Here is a 23,604-nt window from a genome sequence, read left to right as displayed (position 1 = left end):
AAAAGCGGGAGAATGTAATGTGCGTAATTTTAAAGGCCGTGGATCAGGTACAGGTTCTACACAGAGGAATAAGTTAAGTTAAAAAAAAGTTTAGATCAATTTGCTTTAAAACATTTTCTTTGAACTGCAGCTTTTAACTGAGATCTGTGAATATTTAGCTCACAGGTTTTCACCTAAATTCGAAATTACAGACTTAGTTTTGACCTTTCAAGGCTCATTTCCTCTAAGCATTTCTGCCACTGTGCACTAAAACTCTGCATTATGTTGTTTCACCTCATACCCTATAATGTTCCTTTGATATATATCTGTAAACTGTGCATTAGAAATAAACTCGAGATTAAAGGAAAACACAAGACTAACCTTCAAACCTTTGTTTTTGTCTTTGTTGATTTTTTTGACAGAAGTGACGTAGAGCTTAGGCTTTATTTTTCTTTTTGTTTCATTTTTCATAACAGTGAATAGATTGTCTTTATGAGCTCGGCCTGTGTTGTTTCAGTGCGTAAGGAGCCTTTATCTGTAAATCAAAATAGATCATATCACAGGCCTCGGGAGATCAAAGGTCACGCTGTAAATGACCTTTTTCATTTTCTTTACAGCGCCGCACTTTTTGTGCCCGACAGAGCACATACATTTAAAGTTATGTTTATTCAAGTTATATTAGAACAGTCACTGCAGAGTTAACAGATGAGGACCACAGGAGCGCCGAGCCTGCTGCTCCAGGCCACCGCAGGTCCGCTTTTCCCTTCTGCCGCTCGGCTTATCAAATTCACACACCGGGATAAAAGCACTTTTTTATTTGCACGCACGTCACCAGCAAGCTTTTATTTAAAGGTGGAGTTAATAATTACCGTTTAATATCAGTCGGCCCATTTGTCAGTAAGAAATGATTTTTTTTTAAACACAAGCTTCAGTAACCTGTAAGTTACAGCCTGCTGTGCAATAAATGCCAATTATAAGGCTTATGATGTATAATTTTTGCGCATTAATTTGACTTTTTAAAACATAATAAAATCACAGTTTGGCTTCCAGCCTGCGTGTTACATTTCAATGATAGAGGAAGGTCACGGCCTGCAGCCCTGCGTTTCTTTTAGTCCTACAAAATGCTTTACTTTAATATTCATACGTTTTGCAAAAAATGTATTCCAAACCATATTGTAGCTGCACAGCCTTTTGCAGTGGAGCAGAGAATTGTAATCATTCCTTTCCTTAAACAGAACAGTCTGGTTTCGAGAGCTCCGAGGAAAACATGCAGGATTCCTTCTCACAGTTATTTCAGGCCTTCAGACCAGACCTGTTTTGCTTTTTCTTTGACTGAAACTAAAGTATAATGTGTATGCATGTGTGTATGTCTCTTCTCCGTTAGTTTGTTTTTACGTAAAAAAAACAAACAAAAAAACCCCGGAATCACAGGCATCCCTAGAAACGCGTCGGCCTCTTTCTCTTTCTTCCCGCTTTCTCTTGACTGTTCTGCAGTCTGCAGGTTTTAGAGTCAGAATGACATTTAATAATCAATAGCCCATTTGATTTGCCCCGTAAAATAAGTCCAGCAGCCCTACTGCATATTTAGTACAGATAATTTTCCGAGCCTGGCGGTATGAGGCGAGGTCCGCATCGAGTTTCCTCTTTCTTTCCATTAATTAAAATTAATTGGCAGCAGATCCTCTCACACGAGCGCCGCATGGACTCGTGCTGCCCATATGCGTGATACATATTGATCTGCTTAGGCTGCTGTTACTGCGTCTACGGGTCTAGTGACAGATATCAAGCAAAGCTGGTTTGTTTGCATTCTCTCGTATCTCCTTGAGAGCTCGTGTTTGTATGTCGAGTATATTAAGATAACACCAGTCAAAGATTAACCCCAAAGACGCCCGTGCATCCTGCTTCTTTCACACCTGTAATTGAAACATGACTTAAACATTTGCATTAATTTATGCTCTGCTCTTTTTAATTATCTTTTGATGTGTCATTAAAACGGAATACACGCCGTCTCTCTGTGTGTGTGTGGGTCCACATGAGTGTACACACGGATGCTGACGTGCGTAATGTAGATTGCTTGTAGCCTAACCATCCATCCATCCTTCCACATTCGTCCAGTGACTCCATTAAGAGTTTGTTCTTGATCACTGTCGTGTAAACAATTCACAAATCACAGAAAACATGTAAAAGTGGTGTAAACAACCTACAATGCATTATTAATGCTGATAAAAGCTTTTTTGGAATAGCCTGGTAGGTGACGGACCGACGAGCCAAAGTGGCGGTGCAAAACATTGCCAAACATTAGCAGGAGTTGGTTTTTTGTTTTTTGCGTACGCGTGGCATTATTTCACGTCCCTGTGACGAAAATGCATTTGCATGAAGTTTTAATGCGGCTTGAAGGTCGAGGGGGGCGGGGGCGTCGTTAATTAAAACTTCTATGTGCTGCGTTTTTGAATTCGGTTATTTCAGACTGCTGTTAAGTCCCGTTTATCCAAAATGAAATGGGTTGCTAGCGCCAAATTCTGAAGCTTTTGCCGCAAAATAAGAAATGTTTAACAATGTGTTTAACTGCTCCCCTCGCGGTTCACGCGCAGAACATTTTTATTTGTTCACTTGATTCTCGCTCATACGCCATTCATGTCCAATTATACGCACTTCTTAAGGGTTTTAGATTTTTTTTTGGACTTCAAATGAGTCCTTGAAATTCACTCGGCCATGTGCGATTGGCTGAGCCATTAGAAGCATGAAGTGAAATGTGCACAGGCTACAATAGCCGTGCCATATAGCAATAGCACAAGAAGAGGAGGGGGGGAGAGTGAAGATGTTGCAGACAGTATCTTTGGTGATAGAGATAAAAGCATTTTTATCGCAACCAAACAGCCAAGTGAATCACTGTATATGGAGCAGCGCACAATATGTGTGGCAATCTGTGTGAAATTCACACAGCCAGTTTCTATACAGTTAGACTGTCCAAATCAAACATTCATTCTTAAGCTGAATTTTGAGATTGTTCTTTTTCCGGTTTCCACCTAGAAGTCGCCATTGTCACAAAGGGTCAAATGTTCAAGCCCCATGCCATAACAGCTAACTACCTGCTAGTGTGTGCTTTTTGTGTGCATACAGTACTTCTTTTTCCGTCCTGTTTTGGGCCACGGCTCTCCTGCGTCAGTGTAGGTTCTGGTTTCACTGGGACCGGTCAGTGACTGCTGGTGTAAGCCGAGGTGGGTCTGCATGATCTGGTAACATACCAATCCTTACCGGCATCACTTTGCACCCACACATGCACACACACACCCTATAATCCTGCGCACACAAAGCTAGTTTGCAGGCACAGCTCTGTCGTGGTGGACGGTAAGCAGGGTGAAAATGGCCAACTGCAGGCCAAGGGCAAGCAGGCAGGCCGGCAGTGAGTTGTAGGCAGAACCCAGGGGTACACTGTGTTCTTTTTACTTATTCATCCTTTGCTAGAGGCAGACAAGGTCCAACTTACGCTCCTTGGCCCCGAGTGAGAGCTGGTAGGCAGGCACAAAGGAAAGCGTGCTTGGGAGTAAGAAATGGCAGATGATGATGTCAGTTTAGCAGTGTCTAAATACATTTGGATCACGGGCTACCAATAAATGTTCCTGATATGTGTGAGGGATTGATTTGTACCTAAATTAACTTAAATTGTTACTCAAAATTTTGAAATCGCATGCGTAGTGTCAAACGGTAGTCTATACTAAAATTATGAGTTCTTGTTTGTAACGTCACCAAAAAAGAAAAAAATATGCAATTGAAGGACCCATAAAGCCCCAGACCTATAGCCTAAGGTAGCTCTTGGACAGTCCTCCTATGGCAGTGTGTGTTTGTTTGAATGTGGGTGAATCTGTCTTGGAGGTGATTTAAATCCAACACAGTGGCGCTCTGTTTATCCCTTATCTGTGCAGTCTTCCCAACTGCCCATAGAAAATGGATTTATCATGCTTAACCGAGGCACTTGGCACAATCCGGTAATAGGTGGCTGTCCTCTGGATGGATGAGCATGTGTTTGTGTGGCCGATATGCGCGTGTTTATGTGTGGCCTTGTGCACATGTTACCTCCTCCCTGTCCTCTGCCTTCTAGTGTGGATTAGGTTTAGGTTGATCTGTGGCCAGTGGTAGCAGGCGGCCCCTATAGCGGTCTTATGTTGGTCTGAGATAGTTTTGTTTACCGAGCCATACTGCACACACATGTATGCATGAAGATACGCAAACTCATCCGAAAAGAGAATGAACACTCACGTAATGTTATAGAATGATAGACAGACGCGTTCAGGAACGGGAGCAGCAGCAGCAGCAGAGTCGAAATCCCCTCACTGTGCTGATACTGGGAACGCTGCTCCGACTTTAGCCTTTGCCAGTTTTTGTCACGGGGGTGGAAAATGCTCCAAAATCAAATTTTCACAATTGTCCCTCAGAGCTTTTGTTGTGGCTTTGCTCACTATGCGATATAATTTTAATCTTGGCTGGGGTACGAATTAAGTGTGTAAAGTGCTCGTGTGATTGACTGATAATTGCATATCCTCCCTGTGCAAGACTGTTATTTTTTTCTCAGGTTTCAGAATCAGAGGTGCAACAACTAGCAGTTTACAGTCATTTAACGTGAAAAGACTTTAGTTTGCCAGCAAAAGAGATGAAATCATCAGACGATGGAAATGTGAGAAACCACTAAGGAATCAAGAGATGAGAAGATGCAAGAGCCAAAGAAGTGCGTTGCTCTTGCATCTGCTTGGGACAGACTCCCCTTCACCTTCATCCCCACTTCTCCTTCTCCTCCACACCCCTCCACCTTCTCAATTAGCTCCCTTTTAAAGAGAAGTAACGGTTAGTGAGTGATCGGCATTGTTCGAGGATGAGCTTCAGTTGTTGTTGTTGTTTGTCTCACCCTCTCCCTGTATCTTGCGCCATCCCCCTCCTGTGTGACCCGTTGGTGTGTTTTTCGTTCTTTTTGATTTTCTCAGAGGCTTTTTTTTTTTTCCTTTTTTTTGTGGGGGTAACCCCACTGAATGGGACAATGCAGCCTAGCGTGAAATTAAAGCTCTTAGTTAGTTTGGAGTTGCTCAAAAGAGGATTTTACACATGCATGCATTCATCACCCTCCCATACGCTATAGATATAGCTAATTAGAGGAAGTATACCCTATTTCGAGCATCAAGAGCCCAATTAAAAGAGTAGGGGAAACCTCAGTGAGTGAGATCTAGGCCAAATCAGCTCAGTGAAAGCAATTCTGTTTCCTTGCGTGTGAACAGTATGGCTCCTTCCTTAATCCAGGCGGGAAAATATGGACGAGGCTGATATGAGAAGAGTGCAAGTTTCATTAACATATGCATGTCACGTACTCAGTAAGTAAATCAAGAAAACATTCTGATTGATCATCCTGACAGGCGAGCGTCAGATACAAAACAGATTGGGCTGCTCTTGCTGACTCTTCCAAGTCTCATTTTGGAAGTAGTCTGCACCAAAATGTCTGTCATGTGTGCACATTTTTGTTGTTCACGTCAAAGACATTTATTTGTGCTTTTTCCCCCCCAATCAGTTAAAACAGCCTTGTGATTGTTTTGCCTCGTCGGAAAAAGTTGGCGTTCTCCTTAAACAAACAGATCATAAAAGTGTAGGCATTTCGAATTAAATGCAAGCAAAGCAATCGCAGGCTACTGTTCGACACCTAAGCCTTTGCCAATATGTTTACTGTATTTTTAAATGGTTATTGATGGCAATATATAAGGTAGGCTGTATAGCCACGACAGCCCAGTGTGTTGAAAGACTGGCTAAGGTCATTTATTTTTGACTGGGCTCTGTGTACATTTGTGTGAGTTAGAAGAGGCATTGCGGTGCAGGGCTGCAGCAGCCACGGGAGCGTTAGCCGAAAAATCAACCGGGCCAAACGAACATGTCTGACATTTGTTACGGATGCGCTTGCAAACTCCCAATCACCATGATTCCCTTTGACAATTGTAATTCCCCGTATTATTAAGTAACGCACACACATGTGCGTGCACACACATTTCTGTTCAGCCATGTGTCCGCAGTTACACTGCGGACACAGAGGTCTGTAGTTCCAACTGCAGCCAGGGAATCCAGTTAGTGAGTCAGACTTTGTGGAACAAAGTGTGCTGCTCTCTGATTTTCTCCCTCTCACTCTGTCTGTCTGTCTCTCTCTCTCTCTCTCACTCCCGTTGAGAGCGCTGGCAGCTCGCCAGGGGTGGAAAAATCTATAAGCCGTTGCGTAATATACCATATCTTTACCTTGGTTGAACCCAGCGCAAGATCCACAGCTGTGTGAGCACACAAACAGAGAAATGAGTGTGCTCATGCCCCGTGTGTGTGAGGCAGAGAGAAAGAGGCCACAGACAGAGGGAGAGAGACACACAGAGTGGCTTCTTTGTGGCCAGTTTTCACTGTGTACCCTCATATAAACAGTATCACACCACTTTGATCAAATGCTGCTGACAATTTTTTTTTTCTTAAGTGGACCGAGCATAGTGTTCTAATCACTCTCTGGAGAAACTAAGCTCAGGCCACATAAGATTGATCTGTTTTTGAGGCGGCCGATGTCAAAAATGGAAATCAAATTAGGTCCATGTTTTGCTTGCATGACATATGAACTCCATGGAAACGCCACTGTACTTCCAAAGTCAGAGGGGTGAGCGTATCGCTCTTCACGAGGTACTTGTGCTCTGTGCATAACTTCAGGGAGGAAATTAGAATATCGAATAAATTAAAGTGTATCCGGGCCTCTCATGTTTGGCACGCTTCCTCTCATTCGATTCACAAGATTGGGGTTTGCTGTGTTTGGAGCTGTTTGTGCAAGTGCAGGCCTCGCTCGCAGTGTCCATCTGCACCTGAAGCTTCTTCGGGAGCAGTCGCTGTTTATACTCCTGTGGGAGGGAGTGTAATGTTTTGATTGGATGCCTCTGAACGCTGTGTAGCTGCTGACTTTCAGACTTTTGTACTGAGCGCGCCTTCGTTCATGGGTGTCAGCTCTGTTATAGAGATATTCTTATAAATGGCAAAAAAAACCCCACAAAAAAACTCCAAAAGAAACAAAAATAAATGTGTGAGTAAAGACAAGTTTGAGCTTCTTTCCAAAGCATGCGGGTCTCCGTGTGATCATTCAAGTAAAACGAAATGCCAAATATTGTCTAATCAGTCCTCCATCTTAACTAATATGATCAATCCAGGCAGTGATATCAGCCATCTGAAATTCACATGATAGGACTGATTCATTTTTGATTATGCTGATTGCTATTAAATGGTCTGTAATGACTACTGATAATCCCCATATGCAGCTCGGAACTCTGGATTCGCTGGGAGGCTGTTGTTTGTTAATGCACCACTGAAACCTAAAACACATACAGATGTGTGTGTGTGGGACAAAACCACAAACCCAATCGAGATCCCTTGCCATTGTTTCAGTGCATGCTCGTGCTTAATTTTTACCGGGCTCGCTTATGGAAATGTTTGAGCGGACGTGCAGAGTAAACCCCACCACCCCCACTCGCGTATTCAACACATTTTTTTTCCTCCCCTTCAGCTACGCAGTGTAAAGGGTCAAACTGTTAGTGTGGTGATGGTGGTTTGGACCCGGAGGGCGGGCGGGAGGGTGAGAGCTCTATGAGGGAGGTAGCTTCATTTGGGTGGAAGAAGGATACTGCATCATTTTTCACCTCATGTATTGCATATGTATGTCTGTGTATACTGTGTAAACGTTTGTGAGACTGACTGCTGATATGTTTGTGTTTATTGACTCAAAGAGACAAGCCGTGGCTGCGTACACAGCGGTGTACGGGTGGCAGGGGTCCAGGACTGGGGGAAACGTGTGTGTTTAAAGTACACACAGGCCTAATTATGCTGATTTAAGCATTCTTGCGGTCCTCCCTCTGGCTTGTGGTGTGTTAACTGGCACTGGGGCGTCCAGCAGAGAGCGAGAGAGGCAGTGAGGGAGTGACGGAAAAGATTGGGAAAAAAAAAGAAAAAGAAGACAGAAATAGAATAGGGCAACCTTAATCAAAAGACTGATTAAAATTAATAAGGAGGTCGGCAAAAAGAGAAATGGTACTGAAAAAGGTCCCAGATGCTAGCGAAACAGGGGGAAAAACATACAGCACCATCAAACTTCTCGGCAGGTTTTTTCCCTCCTCACTTTGGGGTTAAGAGCGCGCCCGCTCTTCATATTTATTTTTATATTCAGATGTTATGGATTGCTCCGGGAAAAGGCTGTCCCTTTTCCCAGCAGAGGAATTAATACTGTTTGAATGTTCTTCCTGCAGTCGAAAAAGAAGGAATTTTGCAATGGAGTTTAAAAAGGTTTATTAGTTAAATTCTGACCGGTGCTAAATAAACAGGCTAGGGATGATTAAAATGAACCCTTGTTTGTTTACTCTCTAATTTCTGGCCTGCGTGCATGCGTGCACCTGTCTCCTGTCTTTTAAGTGGTGCAGTTAAGATTGTAAACTATCCAACAAAAACAGAAAAAGTTTTTTTTTTCCTTTTTTGTCGGGTGAGAATTTTTTTTTTAAGGAATTGTAAATACGTGTGCGTTTAGCAGGAGTTGTGCAACTTTACTTCATGAGTTTGTTACCTGAAAAGTATCCAAGCATTAAAAGGTACATAAAGAGCCTGCGCAGGTTCCTCCTATAACACAGCCGAGCGGAGATTGATGATGTTGCCCAATGTGTGTTCAAGCTGCTTTTCATGCAGGTGATAAAATCCTGCTGGAGACGAAGGCAGGGCCGCTCGGTGTCTCCGGGTTCATTCACTGCACTCTCTGAGACGGGCTCAAGCAACACCAAAACTCACATGTGTTTTCATTTGAAAGACGCTCTCACTTTCATACACCTCATTTCTTTATACTTTTTTCTTTTTCTGCCCCCCCCCCCCCTTTTTTTTTAATAGATGTGTTTGCCTATCTTTGTTTTTCTCTATCATTCCTCATCAACTCCCTCAGCTCTCTTTTTTGCTCGCATTACATCTGTTACCTCAACCATTTCTTGTGTATTTTACCTCATTCTTTCCAGCCCCCTCTCCTTTCTTTCATTCCCTCAGGAGGAGCCATAGTCTTATCTGGGATATGTTGGATTTGGTGAGCTTAAAAGCCACTTTACTAACTCCCTGTCTGCCTCTCCTGAGAACAGCACGAGCTATCTTAAACAGTTTCACCATTCACCAGGCTTTGTCCATTGGAATGCTGCTCAATGGGCAACTTTTTACTCCCTATTGGCTTTTTATGCTAATCCTTTACCTGGCTTTCCATCTTCTGGACCTCCTTCCCTTCTCTGTTTCTCGTTCTGCCTCTTTTCTGTTCCTCCGCTGTCTAAAATACTTGATATACACATATTGGGTTTCTTTGGTGATGTGAAGGAATGCTAATGCATCATAACCATATTATAGTACTTAGAGTAGGCAAACGGTGCCAAGTGCTATCTGGAGAATCAAATCTCTGCACAAGAGCCTTTTCTCTGCTTCAGAGTGAAAAACGGTGTTCACATTTTGATTTTCCTCTCTGGAAATACATAAAGCCGAAAGCCCGTCTAAAATTTGCTGAAACAATGGTGTTGTTGTATTCAATAATGCAATTTCTCCAGGAATGGGAAAGCTAGCCTAAATAAAGATGAGGCCAAATCCTATTTTGCATCTGATCCAGGGCATACTGTGCTTTCTTCTCTCTGTATGCGAATAAACGTTTGGACATTTTGCATATACTGTTACGACAATCTGGTCACAGGGACTTTTAAAAGCATTTGAATACCGTAACTGAAATTTAGTAAACAAAATATTTATTTGAATGCTTGAAGAGTGTAACCAAATTATAAGTGCAAATCCAGAAGCAATCCTAACAGGATATGATCAGACCCCGGGCAGGCCCTCTCTGGCGTATGGCAGGCAAACTGGAGTGAGGGATTTGCTCGTTTTATTATTAGGGCCGGCTTGTGTTGTTGATGGAGCGGCTCCATCCATGTTGACTCACAGAAAGACAGCGGTGATGGCTACACTGAGCAGGGGTGTCAGGCTTGGCTGATGACTCCAACTCCCCAAACAGCACTGCAAAGGCAAACCCTTCTTTGTGTGCGCGTGTGCGTATGTATTTGAGTTAGTGGTGTGTTTCTGTGTGCGCGCGCGTGTGTGTGTCTGTGGAGGCCACACTGCAGTTGTGTGTGTATCTTTCTGCGTGTGTGTCTTTCAGTCCTGACAGCCAAGAAGCTTCAGCAGCATCTGACGTGGCAGCTCTTGCTGCTTTCAGTCCAGCTCTTTCCTTCTGGCTCACTTTTCTGTGATACTATCTTTTCATACAATCACATGTTTATAAATGGAGACTGCCTGTTGTTTCATACCGGACTGGTTTTGCTGAAGGTTTATCAAGTCTCTGCAAAACTGTAAATTTCGCTTAAAATAATATTGCAGGAATACTTTTTTTTTTTTTGTAGTGACAATTTTTTTGTTTGTTTTTAGAACAATAAAACTGAGCAGGATACTCGAATTAAAACACACACGCACACACACACACACGGACATATCTGGCAAGATCCAGTTTAAGGACTGCAAGGGCACATTTGGTTACATGTAAACAGTACTCCACTTACATGTTATACCAACTCTCAACACAATAGGGGGATTTTCTAGCTAAGGGCAATTGCAAAATACCACCTATAAATCAACCAGATGCAAGCTATTATGTAGTTATTTCCATATACTGCAGCGTAAAAAAGGATATACTGTTCTTTTGTTTTAAATTGTACTTTCTTAATTGCACTTATACTCTATAAATTAGAGTGGAGAAAATGGCATTTTTAGTAATAACTGCAACAATCAAATACATATGCATCGTCAGTATATGTGAAACTCTTAACTTAATTTAAAGTTTGGATCAGTATCCAGCTTTTTTTTTTTTTTCCCTTCCTCATTTTTTCCTCCCAGGCTGTGAGGTGCCTTTTTATCGAGGTGGGTTCCCGCCACTTTACGTCCCCTCTGAGGACATGTACTTATGGCTGTCTGCCTGTGGTGCTGTGGTGCTCCTGAGGTCTGAGCGAGGTGGTAGTTTAGGCTGGGGAAGTCAATAAGCGTGGTCACAGAGGAGATAACTGCACACACACTCTCCCAGAGGCGCCCGTCTGCATGGTGTGTCTGTCTGTCCTCCCCCTGGCTTTTATGGAAGATTCATCTTTAAAAAAGAAAAGCATTGGTTTGAGAGGATTTAACTTTCACAATGATTTGTGTGTGTGTGGTTGAGGGCTCTTTGTTTCTCACTTCACATGTGTTTGTGTTCTCAGTTTCCTCTGGCCTGGCATGGTGGCTGCCCCTATAGGCAGTGCCGTGCAAAATGGGCAAAGCGACCTTTAACCCTTAAACTGCTGCCTTAGAGATATGCATAACTTGCTATCAAGAGCCAAACCCCATCAAGCATTGCAGAGATTAAGACCCAGCTCTCAGGAGGCCATATGGAACAGACACCTTTAGCCCTAATGGGATCAGAGTCACATAGGAAGCCACTTGGAGCAGCAACTGACTCTTAACCCCTAACACCAACTCAGTGCAGACGAGCAAGAGTGCGCGGGCAAAGGCCCAGCTCATATCATGGCACAGGGAGCGGGCACCGTTTAACCCTCACAGTGCCAACCTATCAAGGGCGAAACTCCAACTTATATGATATGCAGAATTAAATCTGCAAGCTTCAGAGTTCCTGATAGGGAGCTGATGTGGAACTTGGATTGTAACGCCAGGGGGTCAGTGCTCCAAACATTTTTAGTGTTCTAGCTGTACATGTGGTCACCGGGCTGTTGTTTGTTAGGGGTATTTCCTCCATAAAAGCCTTTTTCATCCAGTTAATTTCAATCTGCAGTGCTTTTATGTCCTCGTAAAACATCGGCTTCCCGAAAACAAAAGCTAAAACTGTGTTTTCACATTTAGAAACACGATTATGAATTATAAAAAATAGTTTTCAGACTATTTGACTCTTAACCAACTAAAATGAACCCACAAAAAGCAGAGGGACGCATAGTTGGAGTGCCAGTCTCGTAACAAAATGCTGTAGCAATTTCATTTTATTCTTAGTAAATAAGCATATTAGGAATCAGTGCTGTTTCACGAACATTTTGAAAGTCTATTTTGCCACACTTGTAATCTCTGAAAGCATTGTATTTTTTTTAAAAAAAGAAGAAGAATGCTACTTTTAAAACATGTAATTATGTCAAATCTAATTTCTCTCATGCAGTTTTTCCCCTTTTGTGAAAAGAGAGTGTTAATAGATTGAACAAAGACTCAGGGAAAAATCAAGGAAGCAATCAGTCACACAAAACAGGTAATAAATTCACAGGAAATATACGGACAATCGTGCCAAACAGTTTCTTTCAAACAATCTACTTAGCGATAAATGCTGACAGATGATATAATGGTTATAAAAACTGGAAGAGATCAAGAAGAACAGGGATTTCTGGAAGAGACTCTTTCCCTTTAAGGAATATAAACAGGGCATGTGTTATAGCATGAGTGGCTGTATGAGAGCGAGAGAGAGAAAGAGGGTAAAGCTAGTTTCTGCACTTGCCTGTCTGGCACCGGGCGAGGAATGAGTGCACAAGTTTGAATCTGGGTGAGTCAAGCTGCGCGAGGGAGAGGCAGCGAGAAAAAGGAGTTCCACGGTGAAAGGAGGGAGAGAGATGCTCGAAGATGGATAGCAGCTGAAAGAAAGGGGGAGCTCAGGCAAATTGGTCGGAGTGAGAGTGTGAGTGAAGCAGCAAAAAGCAGAGGGAGGGATAGTTGAAGTGCAACAACAAGATGAAGTGCAGGAAAAGGAAAGTGTTAGCGAGAGAGGGATTGCAGAGTAAGAGGTGAAAGGAATAAATGAAGGAATGGAGGAGTAGGTGATGGTGGGGGGCACGGAATGAATGTGTGTGTTGGGCTAGTGGTGAATCATTTGCATAAAGGGTGAGGGCACTCTGCCCAGCTTTGGGGAGAGGTTGGCATCTCGCCTTGCCGACTGGCAGAACGAGGACCAGGGAGGAATAAAAGAATGAGGGGGAGTGAAAGAGTGAGAGAGAAAGTCTCTCAATAGTGCATCTCTTGTGCGAGGAGTAGCAGGCCTTGGCTACTGCTGGAGCAGGGCATGGAGGGGAGGGGATATCTGGTTTCATTATCTGCTCGATTCCTGCTGTATTTGCTAATCATGAGGTTCAAAGCCCTTGCTGCAGCTGTAGGCAGGGCACGGGTAGCCAGTCTGTGCCGCTGGCATGTGCCGACTGGAACGCTGTAGGTGTGTGCAGCATGCACTTCAGTTTGGAGTGAGACAGAAAGTGTGAGACAGACGTTATGGCTTGCCTTTACTGAGGCAGAAAGCTGCCACACTCTGTCATCCCCCCTCAATCTTTCTCTCTGTGTGTTTCACACGCACGCACACTCTTAAGTGCCACACTGCCTACTTGACCTTATCAAGAATGGCTGCCCTTGTCAAGGGGAATTGCTGTATTCAGTTCTATTGCAATGTCCTGTCGGAAAACGCCACCTCCAGCAGTATCTGTTCGTTCGTGTGTGCATTTGGTGACGCTACCGAACCACACATACGGTAGTAATCTATACTGTATGTATTCATTTAGGAATTGCCTGCGAGTAATCCTATACCATACCGTCTAGCTGCAGCTACATGTCGGAGTGGTTTATTAAATCGTTGTTTGCAAAATGCAGTGCAGATCCTCCTAATTTAGTTTGAGCGCTCCCATCGCGCTGTAATATCTAAACATTCTTTCTAATTGACGGCACTGATATCAGGATTAGCATCCAGTTTTGGATCAGAGGGGCAAAAGTCTAACGTTTCACGCAGCCTTCTTTAAAGTGCCCACAAAACATTTAGTGTTTGCCACATCTGAAGAGAAAAATTCAGATATATTTAACAAGCTGTGTTCTCCGACTCCAAATTTAATTCTGTTCTCCAAACATTTTCAGAACATAAATTGGGAGTATGACTCACTTGTGAGGTTAAAGCTCTGTTTACAATTAACTGTGTAAGGTGAAATTTATGCAAATGGACCAGAGTCATAGAAAAACCACATAAACCTCAGGAAAATCCTGGCTGAACAAATTTTGGATACTTAAAAAGAAACACAAAGAACCATTGATCTTATCTTTGATGTGCTTACATTTGAGGCTGAAACGGTCTGCAAGACAAACCCGTCATACAAACGAGAAAACATATTTGAGTATAATATTACCCAGGTCTGCAGTTGTGTCAGAAGCCCCGGCTTGCTATCAGTCCTTGTGTCTCTGGAGCTGTTTAAAGCTCGCTTGCTCTGTCTTTCTCTCTCAGCCTCATGCCACAAATGGCTTCCAGACTTTCACACATAGTAATGCTTCAGTGTGTAAACAGGCGTAATTACACACGATGCGCAGACACACTTTTAACATCAATCTGTGCCGTTGGGAGGAAGAGAGCAGAAAAAGAGGAAGTTTTTCCTTTTTTTTAATTCTTCCAAGGATTAAAATGGATGAAAAGGTTTTGAGGACGAAATCGAATGAGTGGCAGGGATGAGACATTAAGGAGAACATTTCAAGAGAAATGCTGTGTGTCTGTGCGTGAATGTGATGGAACAAAAAAGGAAATAAATTTTGTTAGCGTTCCCAAAGAAATCGCATTTCATATGAACTTCTCGGTGTTCCATTTTTAATATCTCCAAGAACAGTGAGGTCACTAACTTTCCACCTTCTAATGGCGAGATGATACATCCAATCAGGCGTCCTCTCTGTGCACCCGATTTTCCCATGTTTCTTATATGAAGGAAACATGAAAATTTCCTCTCACAGAAACTTTTTTCTCTCTGCTGTTTCCATTTTCTTTTGTGTACAAATTTTAAAAAGGCATTATACACATATGGCATAAAATGGCTAGAACTCCATGTTTTACCAAGCCAATGAAAAATATTTGATTCCTATAAAAAGCAAAAACAACTGAAGAAACTTTAACCGAAAATGTTTTTTTTGAAGACACACACACACACACACACACACACACTTGCGCATGCATGCATGCACACACACACACACACACATACAGACACACACACACGAAATGATTCAGATCTCTCACAGTGCTTCCTTTATATCACCATAGTCTTTTTCAATATGTGATTTTACACAACAGATGTCAAAGTTGAATTACAGTTGTGACATGTCCTGACGTGCTGAAAATTTCATGAGCTTTCTCTCCGTCTTTCTCTCCTTTTCTCTCTCTCTCTCTCTCTCTCTCTGTGTGTGTGTGTGTAGCCTGATTTTACAGGATCATCTAGATATAAAATAACAGAAAACCTGTGAAAGAAATATAACTTCGACAGACAAATCTGGCGTTCAGCTATATGGTTGCATAATCTTAAAACATTATTTTAAGTTTAGGTTCAATTTATATTATAGTAAATATAATGTAAAATAAAATAAAAACAACATTTGGAGCAGTGGTACATTTAGGTATAGCTATAAAATATAATACACATTCATGATGCCCCCTTTTAACTGATTATTGCTAAAAAAAAAACAAACACTTTTTAAAATAACTTATTAAAGAAAAAAATTCTGTCTTCCTTGAAAAAGCTTTAAAAAGTATTTGGTATTACTTAGTTTCAAATTTATAATAAATTGAAAGCATTTAATCTATTTTGGCAATTACAAGTAAGGTTAAAAAAATAACTTGTTATAGAAATCTCAGATTTTAAAACTTGAATAATCTCTAAAAATGTAAACTATTTAGGTCATGAAGAAAATATGAGCAAATGACATTTATTTCATGAATTTGGTTTTAAGTTTTTCTTTTAAATTTCTGCATGACTTTGAATCACACAATTTAAAAGAAGAAAATAAATAAAGCACCCTCTTTTGCTATTAACCTGAAATATTTAACCTGCAAAACACTGACATCAAATGTAAGAATGTAATGCCTGCTTCCTTACTGTTACCTCAGCGTGCAGGATGTGGCATAAAGCAGGCCTAAATGTCGAAATTTCCTCCCACGTGTCCTGAGTTTATTTTTGCTCCTTTGATATTTATTTGCACACTTAGACTGATACCTTAAATTCATCTCAGGTAAACACGACAATGTGGGAAACAGGCCAAAGTTATGCTTGTTAAAATTAACTGCATCGTAAACACTGAGGCGGGTAGAAACTATTGCTCCTTTCTAAAAATCGATCGATATTTCTTATAGCTAAATTGAGGCTCTTTATAAATATGTAATGAAAAAAGGGAAGAAAGCCGCATAAACGTTTTAGAGCAGCTGTGATTGATTTTACTCTGATTAACGTGTGTTTTCACAGAGGTCACACTTCATAGCCTAATGCTAAGCCTATGTTAGCAGCAGGAATTGAACTAGCATACATTTTTATTAGTTTATCATTAGTTTGACCCCCTTTGTAGTTGGTAGGCCTCTCAACAGAGACAGCCTCAGAGCTCTTTTTTGGCGTGAGAAAGAGGGACGTTTGATTTGAACAGGTTTCGCATTTAGAGCAGTCGACTTCAAGGCCTGCAATTTATTTTTACAGAGCAACATAAAAAGTCTAATTCAGAAACAGACCGACGGATGCTGGGAACGACGGTCGTGGAGGTTAACGGGCGCTATCAGCCAAAAACCAAACGCTAAACTTTTTTTTGCCTTTCTTTTTCTGAAGATGGTGAAAATGGTGGGCTTCGTTGTTTCGGAGGTGAGAGTATTAATTTTCATAGTGTTTTGGGAAATGTAGGAAGTCGAGGTGCAGGCCCATTTCTGATGGAGGACAGGACACACAGAGGGTTTTTTCTCATTTAAAGGATTTATGGTGGACTCGAATTTAACGCTATTTTAATTCAATTTTTGGCCTCATTTCGTAGCCCCTGCTATTTAAACAGTTAAGATAATCCCCGAGTCAGCCTTACGTGACAAACTGGTTTAATGAGTAAACTCAAACGGAGCGCTCTCGTTAATTTTCTCCGAATTGTTGAACACGGTGATTTTTTTTTTTTTTTTTATAGGTTTCTTAACTCTGGTGTTTTGTTGGTGCTTGAAGCCTCAATAAAACCTGAGTTTGGATTTCATTTCTCTGCTGCTCTCTGCGTTTGTACCGTGTCAGGTCTGGAGCGTAGTGGAGTGAGTGGAGATTGGCTCGCCCGGCCTGACCGAACAAAGGTCGTCATTTTCTGAAAGAAAGAGCATGGCATGCAGAGATAAGAGGAGCGCTCTCTTACATTATTGCAGTGCAGATACCTACAGAGCGCCGTGGCTCAGGCCTGGAAAAACTGCCACTGTTTCTTCTGCCGTGAAGAATTGTGGGCAAACAGGAGAAATCTTCCCTAATGAGCTGAAGGAGCTGCGGGTTTGAAAATGTCAAAAAGGACACATTAAACAGCGGGGTGCCACACAGACTGATTTCTTAGCCAAAATAATAAAAGATTTTTTTTTCTTTAACTGCAATTTGTGCACAAACCTCAATGGCTGTGCATAATTTTGCATTTGGTCCAGTTTATGATCATAAGAAGGAGGCCCTGTAGCAGATTTAACTAAGTGGTTTTAAAAGGGGAATTTTTTTGTTTCTTTTAGAGGGGTTGTAGGGGGTATTGTTTTTTTGCATAGTATTTGCAGATAAAATTTTATCTCGTAATAGGATACCTTCGGTTTTTCATCCTGTTTTTGCGGTGTGAAGATTTAACAGGAGTTATGCTGTTCAAAAAATGTCTCAGGGCTCATCCGCTAAAGAAAACACGTCGCTTCGGACAATGGATTGGTTTTCATTTCCCTGATATGAATCTTGGTTATCATTTCGCTTGTCAGTAATGTGATGATATTGAGGAAGTAACTGCAGTGCTTTGCTCATAGCTCTCCTGTTCTTTGTCTGTGGCCCATTCATTAAAAAAGTCTAGATCCCTTCAGTCTTTTCAAATAAGTGGCAAACACACCTCCGTTATTATTCTTCAAAAACAAAAACAAACACACACATCCTATTTAATTCCATCTCCTCATGTTCCATTTGCCTGTTTTTTTTTTTTTTTCTTTCTCTTGCCTCCACCATCTTCTCTCATTCCCACATTATTCACGTGTTCAGCGTGGCTGTGTGAGGCAGGCGTATGCTAGCACGAACAATCGGCACCCGGCCCGGCTCAGCCTGGTCCAGATGGGGTCTGTACCCCCCTTCCTCCCCCAACAGTAGCAGCCAGTCAGCCAGCCAGCCAGGCAACCAACTAGCCAGCTAGCTACCCACCTGGGTAGCCAACCAGTCATTCACCCAGCCCGTCATGCGGCCTTTCAGCCAACCTGGCAGCCAGCTTGTCAGCCATTCAGTGGACCAGCCAGTCATCCAGGCTGCAGCTCCTCTGTCAGACGCTGACAGAGGGAGCAGGCCAGGCTAAATCTGATGGTCCTGGGAGCCAACCAGAGGACTCCGGCCTTTGTAGGGCGTTCACACAGACAGCCTGTCCCGTTGCACAGCAGGGGGCTTCAACTCACAATCAAATGAACGGACCCTCAACTTTGCCACATGACAAGTTAGCTTTTTATGGCTGCCCACTGTCAAGATTCCAGTTTTGACAATGTCTCTGTAATTCCTGTGAGCCTCGTGGACTAATTCATGTAATTTGGACTGCGTAAATGGGTAAATGTGTTCCTTTTTTGTAAATTGGGAGAATGACATTTAAATGCACTTCTAGGGAGTGGAGCAGCCCTTACGTATTTCACATCAAATCATCACAGAGATATTATTTTTCTGACAAATGCATCCGATTATGTTGAATCGGCCCTCGGTGGGAGCCTTTGTGTCAGATATTTCTCGCCTGGTGCTCTGGGCACAGCTTGTACCTCTGAGGTCGTGTGAGTCAGCCAATGAGGATGAGACAACTTGCTGTCCAGAGCAGCTATGCAGGCCCGTGCTGCCTCACTTTCTGCTGCTGCTAAGTCCCAATTATGTGTCATTGTGGGATTCATAATGCAGCACGATGAAAATATGGGCAATTAACTGGCTGCAGAATGAAAATATTATTGTCCTTACTATTATAAAGACCAGCATATCTAAAGCTGAATGCATTCGACTCAACTTTGCAGTTACAGGAAGCTGTGTAGTCTGTTTTTGATAGTTTTATAAGGCTTAAGCTATATAGGCTACTTGCATGAACCCATCCACCACAGCATTTTGAGGCATCATTGTCAATCAGATCCAGCTTCTCACCCACAAACAAGATAACTCTCTAATTTGATAACAGAAACTTTTAATGTGTTTCTGTTTCTATGGTGCTGGGGCTATTAAAGTGGAGTAACAGGAAAAGGAAAAAAAGGAGGCGAAGGGGCCAGTTTGGATGTAAGACTGCATTTTGAAACAGGAGAGCATGTTTTTGGATGGTATTTTTTGTTTTGGGGGGTGGAGGGGGGTCTTTTTCTTCCCCCCTCCTCTCTTTGTTTGTGTGGTAAATCCAGGAGCAGCTGCTGGTCTCAGGGTCTAGTGGGATTTTGGGTCTGTGTTTTCTCATGCCATCCCATGCCAAGGTGGTGTAACGCGAGCAGAGAGAGAGAGAAAGAGAGAGAGAGCGGGAGAGGGGTGTTTCAGGAGTGGGGGGTGCAGTTAGAGAGTGAGCTGGTTTGTTGGGATGGCTGTGACCATGTTGGTGACGAAGGTGGTGAGGGAGGGAGAAGTGTGTGGGGGGAGCTTTAGGAGGCGGGTGCTGTCTGGATGCATGTAAAATTAATATCCTCTGGACTTTGCCTTTGCACTAGATTGGAACTTGTCTGTTTGGCTAATGACGTGCCTTCTGCCTGCACCACACACAATCCACCCCCTCCCGCCCTCTCTCCACTACCAGCCACCAACCATCCACACCCCCACCTCTTTGCTTCTCCCTCTGCCATCTCTCTCTTCCCTCCTTTTCAGTGCTTTGAGCGTGCGTATTGGCTGGGCTGTTTGAGACTCGATGCCAAATAGGTGGGCCCTCTGCGTGTTGGCACAGACTCAGTCAATGGTTAGAGACGGAAAGTGGAGAGGAAGAGAGAAAGAGAGAGACAGAGTTGGAGAGAAAGAGGGGGAAAAAAGAAGCTGCACTCGGGTTTGCCAGCGGTCGTGCACAGTCTTCCAACATTGATTCGGTCCTCTTGTTTTTGTTTTTTTTTTTTCCTTCTTCTCCTCTGTCCGCACCCCCCTTGTCCAGCTCTCTCTCTCCCTCTGCGTGAGTCTTATGCAGATCAGAATTGAACCAATAGCACGCGCTGCTTTGCCAGCCATTTTTTTTTATTTTTGTTTTTCATCAAGATATTTTCTCTGCATGTTTTTGCAAACAAAGAAAGAAGCTTGTTTTAATTTTTGACAATTTTATTATTTTGCTGCACTATCTGTTTTATTTTATTTGTGCACACCCAGCTTCTTTTTTTTTCATCCTTTTAGACACAGAGATTGCTAAACTTTCTACACTCCTTCTGCTCTGCTCTTGCACAGCACCTCTCCTGCAGCTCTTGCTACAGTACCTCCTGTGTTCTTGTGCTGGTATTACACTGCGCCCCCTGGCCTGTCTCCTCTTTCTCAGCTTTTTTGCCCCCTGCTGCTTTTATTGGACAGTTTATCAGCTTCTTTTTTTTTGCTTCTTTTTTTTTCCCCTCACTCTTTTGTTTTCAGCATTACTTCAGCGCCTTTTTTGACTCTACAATCCAGTTATTGTACTGGCTCTGCATTTTAAGTTTCTTTGCAATCGACGGGGTGAATTTATGATGAGAGAGCAAAATGGTAACTACCATGTAATTCTTGTTTTATTCGCAAATATTTTTTGATCGTTACTGTTAAGCACTTTTGAGTGCAGGCGCAGTTGTATTATTTATGGACAAATATTTTATGTTGTGGCTTTTCAGCGAGACGGCTTTAATTTTATTAATCAGAATTTGGCATGTGCGTTCTTCTTGATTATGTTAGTGTTTTAAGCATTGTATAATACGCGTGGTCAGTTTGAATTATGTTTTAGAAATGTTGTGATTTTACTTGACTTTCTGATACTTACTATAATGCTTTTGAGAATAATACTGTTTATGTTTAGTAATGGATTAGGATGTCACTATTTTTTATTTATAACTAGCACATTTGTTTATATTTAACCAGACAAACAACATTTACACAAATATCTCATGGAGACAAGTCTCATATTTTTTCTGTCTCATCTCTTACCTCAGTCATTCAGTGATGTGTTGTTCAGTGGTTTGTGAAGTGTGTCCTTCGGTGCGATGTGTCTGTATTAGAGAGCGCAAGGTATCTTTCCGTTTCCCTCTCTCTCTCTCTCTCTCTCATTCTCTCTCTCTCTCTCTCTCTCTCTCTCTCTCTCTCTCTCTCTCTCTCTCTCTCTCTCCTCTCTCTCTCCCTCTCTCTCTGTGCCTCTCATTCTCTCCCTCCACTCACACGGAGCAGGCGCCGCTCCTCCATGCTGCGCGCCGGTGCTAACTGCCTCTCCTCTCTCTTCCCCTCCTCACCCCCTCTCCCTCTCTCCCCATCCTTCTCTCCCCCATTCTCCCCCTCTCTTTCCAATGCCTCCTCCTGCTTCCCCCCCTCCTCCCTCTCCTCATCCACCCTCCCCCCATCTTCCTCCCTCATCCAGGATGAATTCCACCCCTTCATCGAGGCCCTTCTGCCCCATGTCCGCGCCTTCGCCTACACCTGGTTCAACCTGCAGGCCCGCAAGCGTAAATACTTCAAAAAGCACGAGAAGCGCATGTCCAAGGAGGAAGAGCGTGCAGTGAAGGATGAACTGCTGGGAGAGAAGCCAGAGATCAAGCAGAAGTGGGCTTCACGCCTGTTGGCCAAGCTCCGCAAGGACATCCGGCCTGAGTTCCGTGAGGACTTTGTGCTCACCATCACGGGCAAAAAGCCCCCCTGCTGCGTGCTGTCCAACCCCGACCAGAAGGGCAAAATACGTCGCATCGACTGCCTGCGCCAGGCTGACAAGGTGTGGCGGCTGGACCTGGTGATGGTCATCCTGTTTAAGGGCAGCCCCTTGGAGAGCACGGACGGAGAACGACTGGTCAAGTCACCGCAGTGCACCAACCCTGGCCTGTGCGTCCAGCCACACCACATCGGAGTGTCCGTCAAAGAGCTGGACCTCTACCTGGCCTACTTCGTCCACACGCCAGGTATGTGAGAAACTGGACATCAGACACTAATTGAGAGGGATGCCAGCACATAAACACTTGCCACATGTAATCATGTCGGTGTGCTTTTAGGATCGCACTAACATTTTAACAATTTGAAACACAACAGAAACACAAGTGCATACCTTAATTTGCAATATAGTAAAATATAGAAAATGACAAAAAAAACATAAAAGGAATAACGTAAAAGTAAAAATATTCAGAGACACAATAAAAACCTTTTTACTACTACGGAGGGAACGTTAAAGTAATAACTAAGCAGTTAAAAGGTAAGAAAAAAGAAATAAAGTAAAGATTTATCTCTCAGATTAACAAAGTGAAAGTCCCTGCTTGCTTTTGTTCCCACAGAAAACAGCGGGTACGTTTTTGTTCTTTTAATATTTTTCTTTTCTTCATCTGTTTCTTGGGGTTTGTTTACATGACAACGTAGTATCAACAGTAATAAAAAAGAATTTGTTAGTGTGTGTCAGGGGCATACGTCCAGCGTGCTCTGGCAAGTAAGCGTTCATTATTCTGAGCGAGGCATTTGCGGCTTCATATGAGCATGTATTTTGTGTGTGTGTGTGTGTTTTGTTTTCCTAGGAAAGAATTTGCATGCTTGTGTGTGTCTGTGTGTGTTTGAGTGACTGTTTTTTTATGAGATGAAATTTCTGTGTTTTTTGCGCAATGAATTTTGCACAAAGAAGAGTCACTGTTTATAGTATTGTACACAGTCTGTCGAGGTATATCTGCCATGGTAAGGCCATTGTAGCCAGAAATCATCATTTGGCCGCAGCCCAGGTTGTGTGTGTGCTTGTGTATTTATGTGTGTGTGTGTGTGTGTGTGTGTGTGAGAGAGAGAGAAAGCGAACAGAGCCGTGAGCCTCCTGCTCTCAGGCCGCAGGCTGCTGCCGCCTTCACCGTCTGCCTGAACGTTAGCACCACGTTGGACCTGGCTGCCAAACTCACGCTCACACACAAAACGCCAATGCTCAAAGACAGCCAGTACTATTGCAGCCACCTTCACACCCATACACACACATACAAACACAGCTAAATAAAGATACACACACACTCTTTTTAAAAAAAAAGGAAAAAAGAAAAGAAAAACAACTCTGTCATCTCTGCAGCGCACTTTCACACGTAAAGGCAAACACGGTTTTAGTCACGATTGCGTACACACACCCACACAGCACACACGTTCGGCCAAGGACTATCACAGATACAGTTTAATACAGCCAAACATTGTTGTATCGCAGCCACCATCATGGATACACACACTCACACCCGGCCAAACATCACTGTAGCCTCCAGTGCGCATACTCCACACACACACAGCCAAAACACTGGCTGTGTTGTAGTTTTTCCCCCCACATTGCAAAAAAAAAAAAAAAAAACTGTCAGAGAAGCCACACACACGCAGACACACACACACACATAATATATCTCACAGCCAAATCTTCCAAATACACACTGCTTAACCATTTGCTGGCTATTTATACAAACACACACTCATGACCTAATATTAT

General features: G+C 42.8%; 1 protein-coding gene across 10 annotated transcripts in view; it reads left to right on the top strand.

The window, feature by feature from the left end:
- Positions 1-23,604, top strand: part of LOC102777724 (nuclear factor 1 X-type-like) — a 108,904-nt gene that overhangs the window by 12,508 nt on the left and 72,792 nt on the right. For 6 of the 10 annotated variants that reach the window (XM_006787413.3, XM_006787408.3, XM_006787415.3 and 3 more), the window contains one exon: positions 21,547-22,078. In XM_006787413.3, the coding sequence (XP_006787476.1) occupies positions 21,547-22,078 (532 nt within the window). Of the gene's footprint in view, positions 1-16,384; positions 16,662-19,932; positions 20,691-21,316; positions 22,079-23,604 lie in introns of those variants that run through there. The other 4 variants (XM_006787410.3, XM_006787412.2, XM_035906187.2 and 1 more) reach the window with 4 other exon arrangements.

This window comes from Neolamprologus brichardi, chromosome 6 (genome assembly GCF_056152115.1).
Source record: "Neolamprologus brichardi isolate AB-2024 chromosome 6, ASM5615211v1, whole genome shotgun sequence".
In the NCBI taxonomy this organism is placed as follows: domain Eukaryota; kingdom Metazoa; phylum Chordata; class Actinopteri; order Cichliformes; family Cichlidae; genus Neolamprologus; species Neolamprologus brichardi.
The sequence above is the reverse complement of the archived record's forward strand: the minus strand, read 5'-3'. Positions and strand labels throughout refer to the sequence as shown.